A 21211-nucleotide genomic window follows, 5' to 3' on the forward strand; every position below is an offset into this window, starting at 1 on the left:
CGAGGCAGGAGGGCCAGGAAATGCTGTTTATTACGCTAGCAGATAAATCATATCCGCACACAAGCATATAAGTATGGAATCCAAAGTGATAACTTACAGATAGGCTGTTCTATAAAAATAAAGACCCAGAACAAAAGGATAAAGACATGATTCTTTCCAAAAAGCGTAGCTAAAGAGGCAACTTAGAACAAGACATTTCTTAGCCATTGGGCTCATCCGCTCGGGTGGCGATAAGCTTTGTCTTGGCTGTTCCCAAAATCAGGCGTGTCTTTGGCCTGGAACAGAAAGTAGCATGACATTGCTAATTATTTTATTTACTTACAACAGATTAAAGACAGAGACCATGTTCAGAATGATACCTTTTGCTTTTGGATTTCATGTACAGTATAGTCATTGGGTATATGTGAATTGTTGTTGTTTAGTCGTTAAGTCCTGTCTGACTCTTCGTGACCTCATGGACCAGAGCATGCCAGGCCCTCCTGTCTTCCACTGCCTCCCGAAGTTGGGTCAAAGTCATGTTGGTCACTTCGGTGACCCTGTCCAACCGTCTCGTCCTCTGTCCTCCCCTTCTCCTCTTGCCTTCACTCTTTCCCAACATCAGGGTCTTTTCCAGGGAATCTTCTCTTCTCACGAGATGGCCAAAGGTTTGGAGCCTCCGCTTCAGGATCTGTCCTTCCAGTGAGCACTCAGGGTTGATTTCCTTCAGAATTGATAGATTTGATCTCCTTGCAGTCCATGGGACTCTCAGATATATATGAATACCCTCTATATATTCATCTGGTTAATGCTGAGTATGCTATTAAGGTTAAATGAGAAGGAACATCTCACTGGCTAGAGGATTCTGGGAGCTGTAAGGCAAAAAGCCATTTCCTCCAAGCTCTGGAGAGTTGTGTGAAGAAGTGTCTATGGCCCCCCAGAGAAATGCATTGTTGGATGAGGCCTGAGTTTGCAGTTGTTACTTCCATGATTATAACCCCTAGAATACCTCATCCAAACTCCAGTTCTTTAAATTGGCAAACCAAAGTGGAGGCCCCATCTAGGCCAGAGGCCCGTTCAGGATTCCGGTCTTGAAGCTGCTTTTTATTTCAGAATAAAACTGTTCAGTTGAAGAAATACGCTTGGATTCTGCAAAGAGCAGGCGGCGCAGCTGAGTTCTGAAAGCTTGGGAGAAATTCCCTCTTGGCCTTTCCACTTGCTTGAAGCTCGGCTGGTCTTGTGAATTTTTCCTAACTGGGAAAGAAGAACCTCATGAGGTTATTCCCAAAGATATGTATGCCCAGAGAGCACACCTACTCCAGACAGCAGGACGGGAAGGTCCACACTGTCTTAGATAAACAGCAATGCCCAGAACACAGAATAACAAATCAACGCCTACTCTTCTTCCCACTCAAGCATCTGGGGATGCCATCCTGACATGCTTGGGGGTCAAATAATTATATATGTAATGTAATGCACAGCTTAGTCTTTGGTGGCCGCATTTTGTACTGCTTATAGTTTCACCACTCACTTTAGAAGCAACCTCACATAACTAGTGGGACCCCCATATCCATGGGAGATTGGTTCCAAGACACGCCCCCCCATGGATGCTGAACAGGGCTTTAGCTGCAATGATATTCACCTGATTGCTTTCCGTAGAATTTAGCGTTATAACGTTTAATCCAACTACCGTATTTTTCTGTGTATAATACGCCCCAATGTATAAGACGTCCCCCACTTCTCTAACCCAAAATTAAGAAATCTAAGTACAGATTAGCAAGTGTATGGGGAAAGGGATCAAAGCACTACAGGATCGCTTTGATCCCTGCCTTCTCCCTTTGTGCTAAGCCCCACCGAACTTAGCAAAAGGAGGGGGAAAGGGATCAAAGCAATCCCATGACTGCATGATTGTTCTGATCCCTTTCCCCCTTATGCAGCCATGGGAGTGCTTAGACCCTTTCCCCCTCCTTTTCCTAAGCCCCATGGGACTTAGTAAGCAGAGGGGAAAGCAAGGATCAAAGCGATCCTGCAGTGCTTTGATCCCTGCTTTCCTTTTGCTAAGGCTTAGCAAGTGGAGGGCAAAACAGGGATCAAAGCCCTGCAGGATCACTTTGATCCCTGCTTTCCCCTCCACTTGTTTTTTCTCTCCTCAGCTTACTTTTATGTATGAGACGACCCTCAATTTTTGTCTAAAGATTTTAGACAAAAGTATGGTCCTACACATGGAAAAATCATAGGCATCCTTCAGTCTCGAGAGACTATGGTAACATGCTCTGAACTGAGGAGTGTCCTCTCCAGAGCATGAAGCCCGGGTAAGGTATTATGGAGGATAGGCTGTTACCCAAGCAGCAGATCCCCCCTCTCCACATTGCTGAAATGGTCCAATGGAAAGGCAAGAGCCAATACAACTGGTTCCAGCAATGTCGCAGGAGTTGGCAGAGCGACACATGCTGCCTTTGGGACTCCAGCTCCGGAGTCAAAGGTTGGCAATCTATTTGTCATTCATCTTCTATCATAGACGTTCTTGGATCACACCACTTACCATGCTCTTCCGGTGGCGATTCTTGATAAAACGAGGATCATCACCCATACAGGAGTAGAGAGAACAGTTCCTAAAATATTTTTTACAAAATATTGCTTATTGTAAGTGAAGATATCATGGTCCCATTCCAACTCGATGAATTTACTTGCTTTCAATTCAGATGTCTGCCCCACCCTTGCCAGTTAAAAGCAGAGCTAACAATACTAAGGTTGGGAAGTCCGTCCCGGATTTTGTCCAGGCTTTCAACAGTCTCTCCGTGGTGCTGAACCATATCCTTATAATAGGCTTAAACCCGCCCCCCCCATGGCACCTTCGAAGTCAGGATTAACACCCGGAGTGGATTAACTACCCCACTAACATCAGCACCAACACACAGAGAAATGAATACAATCAAGGCATAACTTCTTTAAACACATCTGCATGAAATATACCGCACACCCTGCAGTTAAAATTTAAGTTTGCAAGTATGTCAGCTGAGAAAATCAAACAGCTGGCCAAATGTATTTCCTGCTCAGTAGAAGGACAACAGCTAATTAAATTACATTAGCTTACTTTTAATTCATTTAAATAATTAACTAGCAGCCTAATTGTATTCTCTCTCACACACACATGCACACACACACGCACAGACACACACACTTAATTACACAACATAACATATCCAACCCATCTGTATCACAGTCTGGAAAAGTTACTCCCAGAATCCTACACAGCACCTGGAAAGAGTCTGGGGCAACATGAAGCCCCCCCAGAAGAAAAGGCCACCTGATACCATTTGCGACTTATTAAACACCTTCTCGGGTGGGGTAACGTTTAGAAGGCATGGTGTGAGGGCGGCTGTGGGAGAGACGGTTTGAATTTCCTGAAGAAGTGAGTCAGATTTTGGAGACTTCCAGAGGTGGCGGTTCACCTCCCCTCATTTTTCAGTGTGTGGGGGTGTTAGCAGGGGATTTTGTTAAAAAAACAGCACTGTTTTTAAGAGCCAGTTAAAAACTTGGCTCTTCGGGGAGGCCTTCCCTCCTGTCAATACTTGACTTTATTCTTATTATACTTTTCTGTTTTCCCATCTTGAGCATTACTAACGTTATTGTTTTGAATTGTTTTGATTGTTTTCGTTTATAATGTTTAATGGAACCTGCCCTGAGTAGACTTTGTCTAGGGGGGTGGGATAGAAATCCAATAAATAAATAAATAAATAAATAAATAAATAAATAAATAAATAAATAAATAAATAAATAAATAAATAAAAATCAAGACCACATGCCTCCGGGCAGAGATGAGGACTCAAGTCGTGGCACTCAAGTCGGACTCCAATGACTTGCATCGAACTCGCCTCACTCCGTTTTTCATCAAAGATTTGATTCACAACTCGGAACCCTCCCACCCTCACTTTTTTCCTGAGGGGGTGAAAAAAAGCTTGATAGCGACTCAGACTTGGGACTCAGGACTCGGTACGAAAGACACAGACTTAGGACTTGGACTGAAAGACTTGCCAACATCTGTGTCTTTGAGGTCACATGTTTCCACACGATTTCACCCCTGAAACCATATGACCTCGTTTGGCCCTTGACGGACCCTGGGACCTCCTGAAACGAAACAGTATTTTGGAGTTTGCATTCGTAAGTGATTGAATTCCCCAACCCTCGTCCTACCTGAGGTGGGGCTCGGTTTGGCTGGTTCATTTGTCACAGGGGTTGTATCGCTCCGTAACACTTCTGTCATGTTACTCCCATGGGTGCATCGGAGAGTGAAAGAGGACCACGTCTCCTTTCCACCAACATCTTCACAAGTGCTCATGAACGGTCCTTCATCTCCAGCTAGGCACCTGTACACGAGTTTCTGGCCCACCTGATACGCAACCACGTTGGCTGTGGCATGTCTGAGAGGCTGTGGGACTCTACACAAACCTAGAAAGTGCAGGGAGAAAGGGGGAAAAGACAGGTAGGAGTGTAGCCAGGAGCAAGTTACTGTTATTATCCATGGTCAGGAATTTCCACAACACTTTGCAGGCAAAGTGGCTCGGATCTGCTCTGACTAGGAGGCTATAATCGATGCAGGCCCTGTGGATGCATCTCTGGCCCCGGCTTGTCCTGTTTTAAGGGATACTTTTCAGTTGGTGCAGCCTGAGGACATGGGGAGGATTCTTGGAGAGGTGAAGGCCACCCCATGGGTTCTGCAAGACCCTTGCCCTTCCTGACTCATAAAAGCAGCCAGAGGGGGAATGGCTGATGGGGGGAATAGTGAAGGCCTCCTTGCAGCAGGGTTGGATCCCAGGTTGCTTAAAGGAGTTAGTAATAAGACCATGATGGAAGAAGCTTTCTCTGGCTCCCAACTGACCGGACAACTATCAGCCAGTCTCAAATATCCCATTCCTGGGCAAGGTCCTGGAGTGTGTGGTGGGTTCTCAGCTCCAGAGAATCCTGGAGGAAGCGGATTATCTAGACACATTTCAATCTGGTTTCAGACCTGGCTATAGGATGGAGACAGCTTTTGTTGCCTTGCTGGACATTCTACGACGTGACCTGGACAGGGGGAGTGTGTCCCTGTCGGTTCTGCTGGACCCCTCAATGGCTTTTGATACCATCAGCCATGGTATCCTTCTGGGCCATCTCTCTGGGATGGGACTCGGAGGCTCTGCTTTGCAGGGGCTCCAGTCCTTCCTGGAGGGGAGAACCCTGAAGGTGGTCCCAGGGGGCTCCTGCTCAACGCCCTGGCCATTGGCCTGTGGAGTCCCTCAGCGTTCTGCTTTGTCACCCATGCTTTTTAACATGGGAGAGGCTGTCCGGAGTTCGGGGGTTCGGTGTCACCAGCATGCGGATGACACCCAACACTATCTCTCCTTCCCACCTAATTCTAAGGAAGCTGTTTCAGTTCTAAATCAGTGTCTGATGTCAGTAATGGACTGGATGAGGGCAAATAAATTGAAATTTACATAAGACAAAAGCATTTCTGGTCAACTAGAAAGCATATGAAAGAATAGAGATACAACTGGTGCTGGATGGGGTTATAAAGGTGAAGGTTCCCCTTGACATTTAGTCCAGTTGTGTCTGCCTCTAGGGCGTGGTGCTCATCCCCGTCTCTGAGCCATAGCGTTTGTCCGTAGACCGTTTCCATGGCCACGTGGCCAGCGTGACTAGACATGAAACGCCATTACATTCACACCGAAGTGGTACCTATTTATCTATTCGCATTTGCATGCTTTTGAACGGCTAGGTTGGCAGGAGCTGGGACAAGCGACAGGTGCTCACTCCGTTGCATGGATTCGATCTTACGACGGCTGGTCTCCCGACCTTGCAGCACAGAGGCTTCTGCGGTTTAACCCGAGGCGCCACCGCATCCCTATGGATGGGGTTATATTCCTCCTCAAAACTCAGGTTTGCAGCTTGGTTGTACTTCTGGATTCATCTCTGAGCTTGGATGCCCAGGTTTCCGTGGTTTGCCAGGAGTGTTATTGCACAGTTAAAACTGGTGTGCAAGCTGCGCTCGTTCCTTGAGATATCTGATTTGGCTACAGTGAGACATGGCTTCCTTAGTTACACCCCACTTGGATTACTGTAACACACTCTATGTGCTGAATTGTTTTTTTAACCTGTGGAAATTATCTTCAAATTGTGCTAAAACTGCTTTTCTTTACAGTACCTCTTCCACAAGATGTAGAGACATTCATTAGAAACCATTACACAAAATAAAATAATTGAGCCACGTTTACCATCTGTAACTTGCTGGGCAGTTGGTTGACAATGGTTGGAACTTCCTTCACAGTTTTTTGTTGAAGGCTGTTCTGTAGAGCCGTGTGTTAGCTCAGACATAGCTGTGCAAAATATGAGGGGGAAAAAAAAACAAGAAGGGTTAAAAGATATAATCCTGTTGTCATTCTTTCCAAGCCAGAATCTCTAACAAGCATGAACATCATGAACAGGCAGAAGTGATTGGAAGGAGAAATGTGGACAGATGTAAAAAACAAGAGTCATTTCAGACTGCTTTTGGACTTTCTGCAGGGAGAAAAAGGGAAGAAACTCAGGAAAAAAAAATACAAAACAACATTGGCTAGAATCCTATCGTACATTTCTTTGATTGGTGTCGCATGTTAATAAGTTACACAAGGCATTTCTTATTGCACACTAAGACATCTTGTTGGTATGCAACAGGAAATGCTTACACTTCATTTGCAGAAATTTGCCACGAAAACTTATGGTGCTAGATAGTTACGGTGCTAACAGGATCTCAGCCAATAAAAGAAGCAGAGTCTTCTGGCACTGTTTCCCCAAAAACAAGACCTAATCTGAAAATAAGCCCTAGTATGATTTTTCAGGATGCTCGTAATATAAGGCCTACCCCAAAAATAAGCCCTAGTGAAGTGAAACCCTGCCCTCCACTATTGTGCAGCAACCAGAAGAGGACATGACTGCGTTTGAATAAATGTAGATGGTTGCACATGAAAAAAAATAAAACATTCCCTGAAAATAAACCCTAATGTGTTTGTTGAAGCAAAAAAATAATATAAGACCCTGTCTGATTTTTGGGGAAACACAGTAACAAGTATATTAGCGAAAGCTTTCACGCCCGGGATCTAATGGTTGTTGTGGGTTTTTCGGGCTCTTTCTGGCCGTGTTCTGAAGATAAGTACAGGTTGTTGTCCTCTGAAGATGCCGGCCACAGAGACTGGTGAAACGCCAGGAAGAACAACCTTCAGAACACGGCCAAAGAGCCCGAAAAACCCAGAACAACCAACAGTAACAAGTCTTACACACTTTTGTGGACTGCTGCCCTCTCTGTAAGATGCACCTGCAGATTTGGGCAGATGTGCAAAAATGCACGCCACCCAACTGTGATTTGTGGGTCGCCAAGGAAGGCGACACCGGATTCTGCTGTTTTTGCTGCAACGGTCTAACACAGCTATCTGCTTGGAATGACTGGGTAATGAAATTGTGTAGATGCATCCCTAATTTAAGTAATAAAGTTTGCTGTCCCCCACTAAAAATCTGTGTCGTGGAATTGCCGAAGGATTTTGGATCCTGCCAGTATTGGTGACCATTTAATGGCAGAAGCAGTGGCTGTCTATGGGTCAAGAGACTGGCGGGGCGCCTTCCCATACACTACAGCAGTGGTTCTTAACCTTTGTTACTTGGATGTTTTTTAACTGCAACTCCCAGAAACCCCAGCCAGCACAATTGGTGGTGAAGGCTTCTGAGAGCTGCAGTCCAAAACTCCTGAGTAACCCAAGGTTAAGAACCAGTGCACTACAGCCTCTGGTGCTCCATTGCTGCTGCTAACAAGAATGGGATGGGAAAAGGAGGGATCGATGTGTGCGAAAATGAAGTGGCATGGGTGGGAAGAGGCGACACTTGAGTTTGGGAAGCCCCTGCCAATTAGGTTTCGAAAAACTCTTTCTGGAGAGCATGGACAACACTTGGCTAGTTGGAGCAATGCTCTAATTCAGCGTAACAGTTTCTTCTGTTGAGCTAAGTGTCACACTAGGCTCAGTTACAGGTTACAGATAACCTGTCATTGGAGGAACAAATTCCTTAACTGCCGAACAGCATCTGAGTATCTCAGCCGTAGGATTTCTCATCTCATGCGGTTTAGCGAAACAAAGGCTTTATCTACAAATTTGAATTCTCACAGAACGAAACCCGCCTGTCGCTGGAATGCTGATATGATTTCAGCTCTAAGGATGGGTTGTCTGTAATGTTCAGTTTGGCCTACGGTCACTCACATAAAGAGTCCATTATAGATTATTAAATGATATATTTAATAACAGATTTCCTTTCGTGGTTTTTTGGACTGTGGGAGGCAGGGGTGGAGAGGTGATTAGTAAAAGAATGGGGGAAAGAGTATAGGGTGGCCAGATGCAAAAGAATATAGGTTTCCTGTATCTTTAATAATTATGCACATGAAGGGATTTCAGCAGGTGAATTTTGAGGTGGAGCTTGACCTACGAAAGTCCCCCTTTCAGTGCAATTGTTCAAGTCATAGAAGCACGGTGCTTTTTTTGGCACGCCAATGTTGTGGCAATACTTAGGCAAGAAGGAGTGACCTGTTTATTCAGTTAGGAAGTCCTGTGATTGAACAGAAAAGACCTGTGAGTCAAAAGATATTCTTCACCTGGAGTTCCGGGCACAGCTGAGGAAGGTGGATCATTTATTCCCTTTGTTCTTTTTGGGTATGCATTTCTCTACCCCCAAACCAGAGAGTCTTGGTTCAAGTGTAGTTATAGAAGAGGTAGCCGTGTTGGTCTATGCTAGCATATCTGGCTGAAACAAATGAACGAACAAATGAACAAAAACGGTATCTGCTTAAAGACCAACTGCTCCATTTTCATCTGAGCTTTCATGGACAAGTCTACTTCCTCAGACATGAAAGCTCACCTTCAAAGGTAGCAGTTAGTTTTTAAGGTGCCGCAACGTTTTTGCCTTCTTTAATTGTTTGTTGTTATTTTGCTTAGGGTGAGCTCCATCAGGTTCGCAAAGGTAAAGGTTCCTCTTGACATTTAGTCCAGTCCTGTCTGACTCTAGGGCGCGGTGCTCCTCCCCGTCTCCAAGCCGTAGAGCCAGCATTTGTCCGAAGACAGTTTCCGTGGTCACGTGGTCAGCGTGACTAGACACAGAACGCCGTGACCTTCCCACCGAGATGGTCCCTATTTAACTACCCGCATTTTTACATGCTTTCAAACGGCTAGGTTGGCAGGAACTGGGACAAGTGACAGGCGCTCCCTCTGTCGCGCGGATTCGATCTTATGACAGCTGGTCTTCCGACCTTGCAGCCCAGAGGCTTCTGCAGTTTAACCCATAGAGCCACCACGTCCCCATCCATCAGATAGGAAGTATGAAAAGTTCTAAGGGGCTCAAGGTAGTAAAATTAAAGGGCAATATAAACCCATTATGAATACCAGAAACCAAAACAGTGAAGGTCCACATTTGGACAAATCTGCTCGCACCCCCAAAGTAGGAAGAGATGCCCAGACTTTGAGAAAGGTAACTTCTTACCACGGCAACCTGGGGGTTTATTCCAGGTCCATCGGGCTAGACCGGACTGAATCTCACAGGTAATCAGGTTGCTTACGCCCGCTTTTCTCACAAAACCATTTTCACATTTATATTTGACCTTTGTGCCCACAACATACCGCTCAGCAAAATATGGGGCAGCAGAAAAAACAGGGGGAGCCGGGCATCTCCCTGGAAAGAAAGGAATGGTGTGTTGAGCATCAGAGTCTCTCTCCCTTACACACACGCACACAAACGCACACCGCAGAACTTTCACCCCTGTCCCTCCCCATGGACTAGAAATGTCCAAGCATGGTTTGTGTGTGTGTGTGGGGGGGAGTCAAATCAAGAAGTGATTGCATTTCTAATTTTGGTTTGTTAAAACAATTTTGGGGGAGCTTTTCCAAGCTTGTGGTGGGGTCCTGGATCATCTTCCTCTGTCAAAAACCACTGTTCTGGACATCACAAGGCTCAATCAAAACATACATATATTTGTAAATATCACATGTAATTTTTTTTCTTCAAATTGAAAATGAGCATTAGTGTCAACTGCATTTTGGCAGCGAGGTGCATTTGCTGTTTTAATAAGATAATGCATGCTCACCCACCGCCCTCCATAAAGAGCCACCCCTTTCTCCCTTGTCTGTACTCTGTCAGGGTGTACATACGCATACGTTTTAGCAGTTTGACACTGCAATGGCTGCCTCCGATGGGAACCTGGGAACTGTCGTTTGGTGAAGTACTTAAAATTCCTTTTTGGAAAGGTCTCGGTGAGCATGCTTCACGAAAGTACAGATCCCACAACTCCACAGAATGGCGCTATGGCAGTCAAAATGCAATCTCAGTGCTGTATCTCTGGGGGTTTTCATATGCCATAAATCCTAGATACAGCCTGTGTTTTTTTATTTTCAGTGTGGGTATACTGTGGATTTAGAGTGCCTGTATTCACAACTGCATTGCACCAGCATTTTTGCCTTGCCTCAGTTTTGGCCCCCTTGTGCATCTCCAATTCTGCCCAAAGAGGTCATCTGCTCATCCTTTTCCTGGCTGTTATTGCCCTTCTCTTCTGAGTGTCCTTTGAAAAATATTTGCACTAGAAGTGTACAATTGTAAGATAAAGGTTCCCCCCCCCTTGACATTTAGTCCAGTTGTGTCCGACTCTAGGGTGCGGTGCTCATTCCCGTTTCCAAGCCGTAGAGCCAGCGTTTGTCTGTAGACTGTTTCTGTGGTCACGTGGCCAGCGCAACTAGACACAGAACACTGTGACCCTCCCACCGAGGTGGTACCTATTTATCGATGCACATTCTTATGTGCTTTCAAACGGCTAGGTTGCCAGGAGCTGGGACAAGCGACGGGGGCTCTCTCCGTCGCGTGGATTCGATCTTACAACTGCAGGTCTTCTGACCTTGCAGCCCAGAGGCTTCTGTGGTTGAACCCGCAGTGCCACCACATCCCGTGTACAACTGTACATGGGTGCAAATGGTGATAGTCACCGTCCTGGCCAATCCTTTGGTATACCTCATACACCTCATACATGTGAATGTGTGCAAGTCTGCACAGTGGAAAAAGAAATTAAATTACTGTAATCTTTCCAAAGGCATTATCTTCTGGTGCTAAAAAGTACAGGATGGAAACAGGCTGCCACCAGGTTGACCATGACATAAAGCAGAGTCTTCCATCAGGTTTAATCTGCTGGCCAACAATACAGCATCTCTGTGGGACACCCCCTCCAAGGATATGTTACTTAGCACTGTGCAGAATTAGCTCACAGCCATGCTGACATGTTCCTCCATTCAGTGGTTTAGGTATCTGGTGTTGGGAGTTCGATTCCCCACTGTGTCTCCTTGGTAAGGAGCTGGACTCGGTGATCTATAGCAGTGGTCCTCAACCTTGGGCCTCCCCATGTTCTTGGACTACAACTCCCAGAAGCCTTCACCACCACCTCTGCTGACCAGGATTTCTGGGAGTTGAAGGCCAAGAACATCTGGAGGCCTAAGGTTGGCGACCCCTGATCTATAGCACTGGTTCCCAACCCAAGTGTTCTTCAACTGCAATTCCCAGAAACCCCAATCAGCAAAGCTGGTGATGTAGGCTTCTGGGAACTGCAGTCCTAGAACACCTGGGTTGCTCAAAGTTGGGAACCATTGATCTATAGGGTCTCTTCCAGTTCTAAAAGGATGATGATAACTTAGAGCAAAGAGAAGAAGCCACATATCAAAAAGGAGGCACGAGAATTAAAACCATTAAGTGTCCTTTATAGACTCTCTTGAAACTAGACACACTTGATCTCAGAATTGTAGTATGACTCTTTAGTGAGTCATTTAATTCGATTACTCTTGACAAAGAGTAGTTTTGGATAAGGGGGTGTGGGTTATCGGAAGATTGCCGTTAAAGGGCAGAGGTTTAAAGAACAGATGATATTCCATCTACTGGCGGCTTTTAAAAAACAGTACGAAGTCTTTAAGAAACTATGTCTGGTTTTATCATTCTTCCAGACATATTTTAATAAAGACTGTTTCAAACTGTTTTGGAAGAATTATTCGAGTATACCGGATTGCTTCTATGTTGAGCCTTAGGCTTTTTTTGTTTCCTTTTTGCATTTAAATTATCTTCGTTTATCGTTCGATGGTTAGAGATTCTTACACTTTACTGTTTAAATGCGCATTGTACTATATATCTATGTTTTTATATCTTCTGTTGGAAAATTAAAAAACAGAAAGAAAATATGTCTGGTTTTGAGAGAAAGTGAAAATCCACTACACAGTCAGTTTTTTAAAAAAACTTAATCGTACTTCTTTCATTACATGATCTGCGGCTCAAGTTTGTGGTTAACTATTTTAGAGGCAGCAGTTTTGCAAAAGCCACAGCCTGCTGCTCCATTAGAGAAGGGAAGGTAGCCTTAAAACATGTAAGCCGTACATGCAAATAGTCCCATATGAAGCAGTCACACACTTTCTTATGGCTGACAGCTAACAGTTCAGCACATCTGACGGCTTTTTAATAAAAATGCAAACTTTTTATTTTATTTTTTAAAGTACGTCTATCCCAAACTGTAAACATCCCCCCCCAGTACTCTCTCCTCTTCTCCTCCATACCCATAAATACAGCCTGAATCCTACTGACAAATAATGTTGGAATAAAAGAAATCCCATTCATTGCAGCTGGACATTTTTTTGCTCATCAGAAAGGTGTTGGTTACATTCCTGGCACACGGCTAAAGTGCAAGTGCCTTTTTTTAACAAGTTTTTTTTTTAAAGGATATCGTGAACCTGGCCAGTCCATATGAACTACACCGAGCAAGGGTCACCAGACAGAATGATTCAAAATGACGACTTGAACATTGGCTTTAACAGTAAATGTAAGATTGCTGAAACAACTCTTCAAAGCAAGAAGGGAGCCTCACAGAGGAGATGCTTAAAATGGATCATTCCATCATTACACACCCGTAATTCATAGAATAACGGAGGCACAGAACAGAAAGGGAACTCCCAAGGTCATCTGGTCCAGCCCCTTTACTAACTCTTCCTTGGCAGACGCTTTCTGCACTTATAATCAGAGAGATCAATCGGATTCTTTCTTCTATGGAGCTACAGGGAGGAAAAACCTCTTCTCTCACAGAACATGTTGTTAAAGCACAGAGTACCAAAAAACCGCAAACTCTCCCACTTCTCATAAAATACTGGATGTATTATTTACTTATGGCCAAAATATGATTTAGTTATAGTACGTCTGTAATCATCTATTTATCAATTAATCATTTGATTAACAACTTGCCCATCCATTAAAATAAGTCAGAGATCCGATTTATATATAATTTCAGAACATATAATTCTAAAATAATGCAGATGGCAAGCAGTATTTTAAAAGGAGCATCCTCCAGTGTTCCTCCCATGGAATAGAAAGACTCTTCTAAGATGAAGCCTTCAAAGATGCAGTGTTGCATCCAGGCATCACTTGCAATTAAAGAGGCAATCCTTGCTTCAAATACATCGTTTATTCATGAGGGAGGGAGGATTTCTATGACATGTCATATTTTTTTCTGCAGCCTGTATATTTGAATTTATAAGAGGGCTCAGACATGGTTGTTGTGGGTTTTTCGGGCTCTTTGGCCGTGTTCTGAAGGTTGTTCTTCCTGACATTTCACCAGTCTCTGTGGCCGGCATCTTCAGAGGACTGGAGTAGGAACTCTGTCCATGCTCTGTTGGTGTTTGTTGGAACTCAGACATATTTATGGGCAATCTGGTGAGAAAGGCCAGATTACTCATAGACATGTTTAAACGTGCTTGCGAGTTCGAGCATAGGTTGAAGAGAAAGTGTGAAATGTCATAGAAATCCTCACCCTACTCATGAGCAAATGCAATGGATTCCTCATTCACTGTTCATACGCTCTAACCATATGATTGCATGATTTATGACTCTGTGGACCAAATTGCATATTGAGAGAGAGGTGTCTTTCCTTCTATTAAAAACATTCCCCTTCCAGGTACGCAGTTCTTTGAAAGCATCCCGTAGACCAGGGCAAATTCATGACAAGGTGTCAACCCCAGACATATTTTGCTTCTTAAGACCCGCTCACGTTCTCATGGCAAGCCCTACTCACCACCAAGCCAAAAGTTCACCTTCTACTGGGTGATAGCCCTCATTACTGACACAGTCCAATTTGCTACTTACCTTCTCCAGACTGAAGCACACCCCATGTCAGGAACAACCCAGATACTATGGAGAAGCTGCTCATGTCTTCGTGAGCCTTCAAACTAATTCTTGAAGAGGACTGGGGACTTTTCCCTGACTTGACTCTACCAAGTAGGGTGTTTTTCAACTGCCAGGGGGTGGAGAAAAAGCTCAAGATAACAACTATAGCCTGTCTTTAGTTTGATCACCATATCTTTCTAAATCTCCCTATTCAACCCTCTCGCCCCATGTACAGCTGAAAACGTTTCTCAGGTGTGAGGACGACTCATCCAGGAAGTTTCGTTTTTCACAAAATGTCACATCGCTGAGCAAGGAAGTGGCTTGCTCATGAGGTTAGCACCTTCCCGGCAACGCTGGCCTGCACACTGGACAGTGAGACCAACTACATTCCCCAAACACGTTTTATTCAAGCCCGATCACGTAGCAGGCACTCATCATGGTGGAGCCCATGAACAGCCCTTCCATTTTGAAGAACATCCAAAAACGCAGTCAGGTACATGGGTCATATCAACAAATGAGGAGCAGCTATTTTATAAAGCCAACAGCTTTTCAGGAATCAGCAGGGGAGGCTTTTCATTTGTACTGTAGATACATAATAATAATAATACACTGTCAAGTCAATTCTGACTTAGGGAGACACTTTTCAGGGTCTTCTAGGTAGGGTACTAAACAGTGGTTTATCATCGTCATGTTCTGGGACTTCCTGGGACTGTGCAGCTTGCCCAAGGCCACCCAGGCTGGCTCTATTCACAGGAGTCACAGTGGGTAATTGAATTTCCAACCTCTGGCTCCACAGCCAGAGACCTAACATTTTGTGGATGAACAATAATCCTACATGGTTGTTGTGGGGTTTTCTGGCTCTTTGGCCGCGTTCTGAAGGTTGCATTTTTTTCTTCTTGTTATTTTTCTTCCTCTTTGTTATGATTTCCTGAAGTGGCCCGTCTTAATTAAAACACATTTCATGTAGAAGCGGCATCAATTATACCTTTCCACTGGCTTTTCTTTTTCTTTCTTTCTTTTCTTTCTTTTTCTTTTTCTGGAAAAAAAATAATCCAGGCCATCCCTTTTTCAGAAAGGTGAGGCTTCTTTCTCCCCCAAAGGGCCTGTTTGTCAGGATGTGGTGGCCCAAAATGTAGAATTTACTTTTGGTACATGAACCAGAGCGTTCTATGAGGAATCCATTTTATTACAGGTGTGCAGACAGAAGATTAGCACATGTAGAGGGAGCAAGTATTGAAATGTGTACAGTACTGGGTATGATGTATTGCCTAAAAGAGGATAACATGTGATGTGCTTTGTCATCTGCTTTGAGGTTCTGAGGAGTGACTGATTCAAAAGAATAAAAAAAACTACAACAGTAAAACACAGAGACAATGAGAAACCCACAGGTTCCATTTCTCATGGGGCAAATGGATGACTCATCAGATGGGTGACTATTGTTCCAGATAAGAACATCAGAGGAGCCCTGTTCTGGATCAGGCCAAGGGCCCATCTATTCGAGCTCCCTGTCTCTCATCGTGGCCCCACCAGATGCTTCTGGAAGCACGCGAGACAACTGAGAGACCCTGTCTCCTGATTCCCATCTTCCCCTGCATCTGGCATTTTGAAGTACCTTCCTCTTAAGCCTGGAGATGATACATCCCCATCATGGTTTGTAACCTGCGATGGACTTTTCCTTCAGAAATCTGTCCCTTTTCAAGGTATCTAGGCCAGATGCCGTCACCACATCCTGTGGCAAGGAGTTCCACAGACTAACCACACGCTGGGTAAAGAAATATTTTCTTTGGTCTGTTCTCACTCTCCGAACACTCCACTGGAGTGGATGTCCCCTGGTTCTGGGATTGCGTGAGAGGGAAAAGTGCTTCCCTCTATCCACTTTATCCATCCTGTGCATAATTTTATGCATCTCAATCAGGTTCCCCCTCAGGAGCCTTTTCTCTTGACTAAAGAGCCCCAAACGCTGTTGCCTTTCCTCATCAGGGAGGGGCCCCCAACCCAGTCATCATTTGAGTCGCTCTCTTCTGCACCTTTCCCAGTTCCACTATGTCTTTTTTGAGGTGTGGTGACCAGAACTGTACACAATACTCCAGGTGCAGCTTTACCAGCGTTTTGTACAATGGCATGATAATATTAGCTGTTTTATATTCAATTCCCTTCATAATGATACCAAGGACGGAATTGGCCTTCTTCACTGCGACCACACACTGGGTTGACACTTTCATCGAGCTGTCCACCAGCACACTAAGATCTCTTCCCTGATCCATCACAGACACCACAGAAGCCATTCAGCTGATAAAGTTTTGATTTTTTTTTTGCCCCAGTGTGCATTACTTTACATTTTCTTATACTGAAGCACATTTGTCATTTTGCCGCCCGTTCTCCCAGTTTAGAGAGATCCTTATGGAGCTCTTCACAAACCCTTTCTCATCTTCACCGCCCAGAAAATTTTCGTGTCATCTGCAAATGTGGCCACCTCACTGTTCATCCCTGTCTCCAGGTCATTTATGAACAGGTTCAAAACCACCGGTCCCAGGACAGATCCCTGGGGCACACCGCTCTTCATCTCTCTCCATGGCGAAAATTGCCCATTGACACCTACTCTCGGTTTCCTGGTTCTCAACCAATTCTCAATCGATAAGAGGACCTGCCCTCTTATCCCCTGACTGCGGCGTCTTCTCAGCAGCCTTTGGTGAGGGACCGCGTCAAACGCCTTCTGAAAATCCAGAGAGACCATATCCACTGGTTTGCCCGCATCCACACCCCTGTTGACCTTTTCAAAGAATTCTAAAAGCTTTCTGAGCCTTGACTGGCCCTTACAGAAGCCATGCTGCTTTTCCCTCAGCAAAGCTTGTTCTTCTATGTGTTTTGTCTCTTTTTAAAGATCACCGTGGCATGTGCTATCCTCCAGTCCTCTGGCACTGTGGCCGTTTTAAGGGACCAGATGGAATGGCCTCATTCTTCAAGGGAGTGAAAAAGAGCAGGGTGCTTCTGAGCATAGCTAAGAGGCATGTCCTGAAGCCAGGAAAACGAACCCCAAAATTTAAAAAATTATGGGTGCCAGATTGATAGCCTCACAATTGCTGTGACCTCCAGTTCAAAGCCTGGCAGCTGGAGAACATATTTCAAAGCCTGAGTCTCAGGACTAGAGATGGGGTGATTTGTAAACAAATACGAATATCCCCGTCCCAGCTGCACCTAATGCAGGTCCGGCCCCTGGAACCGGCTCATCCACTCATGCATCCTGGTGCCGCGAAGGTCCTGTTCTTTCCACCAACTGCAGCAGTAGCCCCACTGTCTGCTTATTTGGCCACTTAGCAGCCATGTGGGGAGACCCGTCCTCCTGCTCTCTGCCTGGAGTGGCCAGATTTAGGCTGAGTATCAGGAAAAAAAAACACTTCCTAACTGTTAGAGCAGTATGACAATGGGACCCATACCCTCAGGAGGTGATGAGAGATCCAACGTTGGGGCCTTCAAGAGAAATAAATAAATAAATAAATAAAAATAAACAACCATCTGTCAGATCTGCTATGATGTAGATTCCTGTACTGAGCAAGGGGTTGGACTCAATGGCTTTAGAGGTTCTTCCAGCCTCATTATTCTTTGCTGCTATGAATAACTGTAAAATCTGACTCTTGATGATGGTATCATTTGAATGAAATGTCATCTTTAGCTGATGTGTTCCATTTTGTTCAAAAAGAGCGCTAAAAACTAATGCATAATGTACTGTGGCTTCTGCACGCTCATTTCTTTGAACCATTAATATTTATGGTCAGATGTATTTTGCAGGGTTTTGTAGATCTTCAAAAACCTGTTGAACCCGGGTGGGATAAATAGAAGGAACAGAGCAGCAAGAAATGACGACAGTTCTATCATACAAATTTTAAGACTTTCCAATGGCATCTCTTATCTTCAGACTTTTTCATAGCCTCTGGCTTTAATATCAAGCCAGGGCAGTTTCTGAACTTTTTTTGCTTTTCTTTTTGTCCCAGGTTTTGTTACAATCAACCCGATGAAGGACTTAAAATCAATCAGTCTTTCTTCCTGGTTTGGTGATCTAATCAAGAGAAGGGAAAAGTAAGCCCCCCAAAAAAGATAGCTTTTCCCAGCTGTAAATGGGGCCAGCAACACCTTCACTGGCCACAGGCCATATTAGCTGGAATGCTTTGGGAATTTTAGTGGCAAAAAAAAAAAAAGAGGTGACATTTCCCACCATCACCGGTGCAATTAAATTAATTGTCTGTGATTCGATCTCCTAATTCTCCAGCTTTAAAACGGAGAGAAGGCAAGAGAAAACTCCGCTCCGGCATTCCACAACAACATTTCTCAGAGTCTGAGAAAAAAAAGTTTTCAGATCTAACTAGAAAACTGTGTTTCTTTCTCTTCCTTTCTCTGAAGACATTGTGATAGGGAGCTTGTTTTGCATGTAATCTAATTTTGCTGTAGACAGAGATAAGGTGATTAGCACATTCTGGTCCTGCTGATTATAAGGTGGGGAAACTGAATATCGCTATCTATGGTCTGCCAAGCAAATTATCAGCATTTACATCTCTACAGAGTCTGACCAGCAGGGCTCTACAAGAGGGCCTTACTTCTTGTGGTGGGAGCTGAAACTTAGTTCAATGCTAGTGATGGGAAAGCATCTTCTACTGCACTTGGAGGTCGCACTCTGGCTTACAGGATGCTGTGAAGGCTGCATGGCGCACCTATTCCAGCCTTTCTATACAATTCCACTTTCCCATTGCTGCTCGGAGACATCAGGGGGCCTTGCTCTGACTAACGACAGGGCCAGCTCTGAAACAATAGTGAACCTGTCCTGCTTCTGAACCTCTCTTCTGAATACAGTTGGGTTTATTCTTGAGTAAACACGGTAGAGGACCAAGCTTCATTTCCATTGATTTCATCAGGGTGTGAAATGCAGGACTTGAAATGTCTACTCAGCAGAAAGTTTCACTGGCCCCACTCCTGCAGAAGATTGACTTCAGCATGAAGTTTTAATTCTGTGAACCGTGGTAGTGAATTGTTGCTAATTTATAAGTTGCCACTTGCATTCCTGGTCATGTGCAAGTAGAGTGATTTGGCACGTGACCGATTGGGTGGCACAGTGTTCTTTAGTGGCAATATGCCATCATAAACTATATGATTCTGTTTACTCCTGCATATGTTCTCAGTAGGATTCTGGCCAAGGAATCTAACAGGATTTGTTTATAGGACTGCAGGATTGCAATGCAAAGATCTCCAAAGTGTAGGAAATCTATAGGACTACAGACTCCGCATGTCTAATCCTCTGTTGGATTGCCTATGACTCATTGAGCACTTACATAAAATTGATCTCTCTCTTGTAGTGGGGGAAGCTGAGGCCAAGCTTTGAGTGCTGCATATAGCCAAAACAAATCTGGAGGACCCGGCACGTAGAAATCACAGCATTTTGCTGATCAGTTCCAAATGCATCTACTCAAAATAAAATCCTAGTGAATGCAAAACTATGATAACCATAACAACATGCCAGAGTATTCAGAAGTGGTTTACACTCTAATTTCTTCTGGGGGTGGCCTGTGCCTGTGCGGATTTCCCAGGGATCCACAGGCTGGCTTTTCTCCAGGGGACACAGTGGCGAATTGAACTCCCACCCCTGTGCTTCAGCTTACTGAATTATTCTTTGCTGAATCCAATATTCTCAATTAAGAATATGCCTGGAATTCAGTCTGAGCTGTATGAGTGGTTTTAACGAAAAGTAATCTCGCAGGTGACAAGCCATGATGGGGATGTAGAATCTCCAGGCTTAGAAGGAAGGGACCTCCAAAATGCCAGATGCAAGGGAGGGGTATCAGGAGACAGGGATCTCATTGTCTGGTGTGCTCCTGGAAGCATCTGATGGGGCCACTGTGAGATACAGAAAGCTGGACTAGATTGGCCCCTGGCCTGATTGAGCAGGGCTCTTCTTATATTCCAATTCCAACATTTGAGACGTCTTTCTATGTGACTGCACTGACTACAAACCTTTCCCTCATTCCTTATTATGCTTCCTCGGACATTAGTCTCAAGGTTAGGCTGTCCGAAGGCAAAAGAGATCAGGACTCGCCATTCATCGTTATTCAGAAGTGCAAAATCCAGGAGAGCCCTTGCATTAAAAAGCAAACTCTGCCGAAATTCCTTCCTCTGTACACTTGAAACCGGGCCTTCTCTGTGGTGGCTGCATCGGCTTCGGAACTCCCCTCTGAGGTGCAACTGGCCACATCCTTCCTTGGTTTTAGGAAACACCTGTCTGTTTTCATAAGCCTTCAGGAGCCTCACCCCCCAATTAACTTTTGTGTTTTGATTAATTCTATCTTGGATTCAAGAATTTCTCTTTGTCGGTGGCAATTTGCAATTTTATTCTCTTTTTAAAAGTTACTGGATTTTTAGGGATCGTGTTGCATAGGAGCCTTCTCTGTACTTTTTTAAAAGTTGCTGTTTCTATTATTAAAAACATGTGACTTCGATCTCGTCGTCTTACCCGCCCAGTGCAGTGGCTTCCGCCATGAGTTGAGCTGAATTTAAAAAAATGCAAATAAATAAATAGATATAAAAGGTACAAAAACTCTTTGCATAATGCAAAGAAAATGCAGCTGAGGATTGCAACGATGCATCCATGTGTTTGCACACTGTCGTGTGAACTGCCACAAAAAAATGAATTAAACGCTCCTTGAATAACCCGGAGCCGGACTACAGCCTTGGAACCCAACCCCACCTGTGCCTATTCGAAGGAAAAAGCAACTGGGTGTAGTGGGAGTTACTGGGTGTAGTGGGAGTTCGGTGCGACGAAAAGTATGCCCTCCTGCACAGAACAGACCGCCGGCTAAGCCTCAGGGAAGGAAAGAGTTAATACCCCCCCCTTCGCCTTGCTCTAATTTCTAAGAAAGCCGCCTCTAAGGACGCCACGCCCCCTTTTGGAACGCCTGGGAACGCTTCCTGATGGGATTGTTCCAAGTAGACACAGAGATGGAGGGGGAGTATATTTGTCAGCAATCTTTTATTAGCG

General features: G+C 44.6%; 1 protein-coding gene across 2 annotated transcripts; it reads right to left on the reverse strand.

The window, feature by feature from the left end:
• Positions 1–15: 15 nt before the first annotated feature.
• LOC110088980 (interleukin-2 receptor subunit alpha) lies at positions 16–14578 on the reverse strand. 2 transcript variants are annotated; one of them, XM_020811668.3, is made up of 6 exons: positions 14173–14578; positions 9505–9693; positions 6228–6329; positions 4171–4425; positions 2519–2588; positions 16–1230 (listed from the first exon to the last, which is right to left on the reverse strand). In XM_020811668.3, exons 1-6 carry the CDS (start codon positions 14234–14236, stop codon positions 1227–1229), a joined length of 684 nt encoding a protein of 227 aa, XP_020667327.3. In that variant the 5' UTR covers positions 14237–14578; the 3' UTR covers positions 16–1226. The 2 variants fall into 2 exon arrangements, with proteins under 2 accessions (XP_020667327.3, XP_078232638.1); XM_078376512.1 differs by having other exon boundaries at positions 9505–9689; positions 14169–14578.
• Positions 14579–21211: the final 6633 nt, after the last annotated feature.

Source organism: Pogona vitticeps, chromosome 5 (genome assembly GCF_051106095.1).
Source record: "Pogona vitticeps strain Pit_001003342236 chromosome 5, PviZW2.1, whole genome shotgun sequence".
In the NCBI taxonomy this organism is placed as follows: Eukaryota; Metazoa; Chordata; class Lepidosauria; order Squamata; family Agamidae; genus Pogona; species Pogona vitticeps.

What these genes read in the sequence shown, in the direction of transcription:
- LOC110088980 (XM_020811668.3), bottom strand. Translation starts at nt 14,236, where the DNA reads ATGAGCAGCTTCTCCATAGTATCTGGGTTGTTCCTGACATGGGGTGTG. An exon ending in TGCCCAGCAAGTTACAGATG is followed by an intron (nt 4,426 to 6,227) that starts GTAAACGTGGCT and finishes TGCACTTTCTAG; the next exon opens with GTTTGTGTAGAGTCCCACAG. An exon ending in CAAACCGAGCCCCACCTCAG is followed by an intron (nt 2,589 to 4,170) that starts GTAGGACGAGGG and finishes AAAATATTTTAG; the next exon opens with GAACTGTTCTCTCTACTCCT.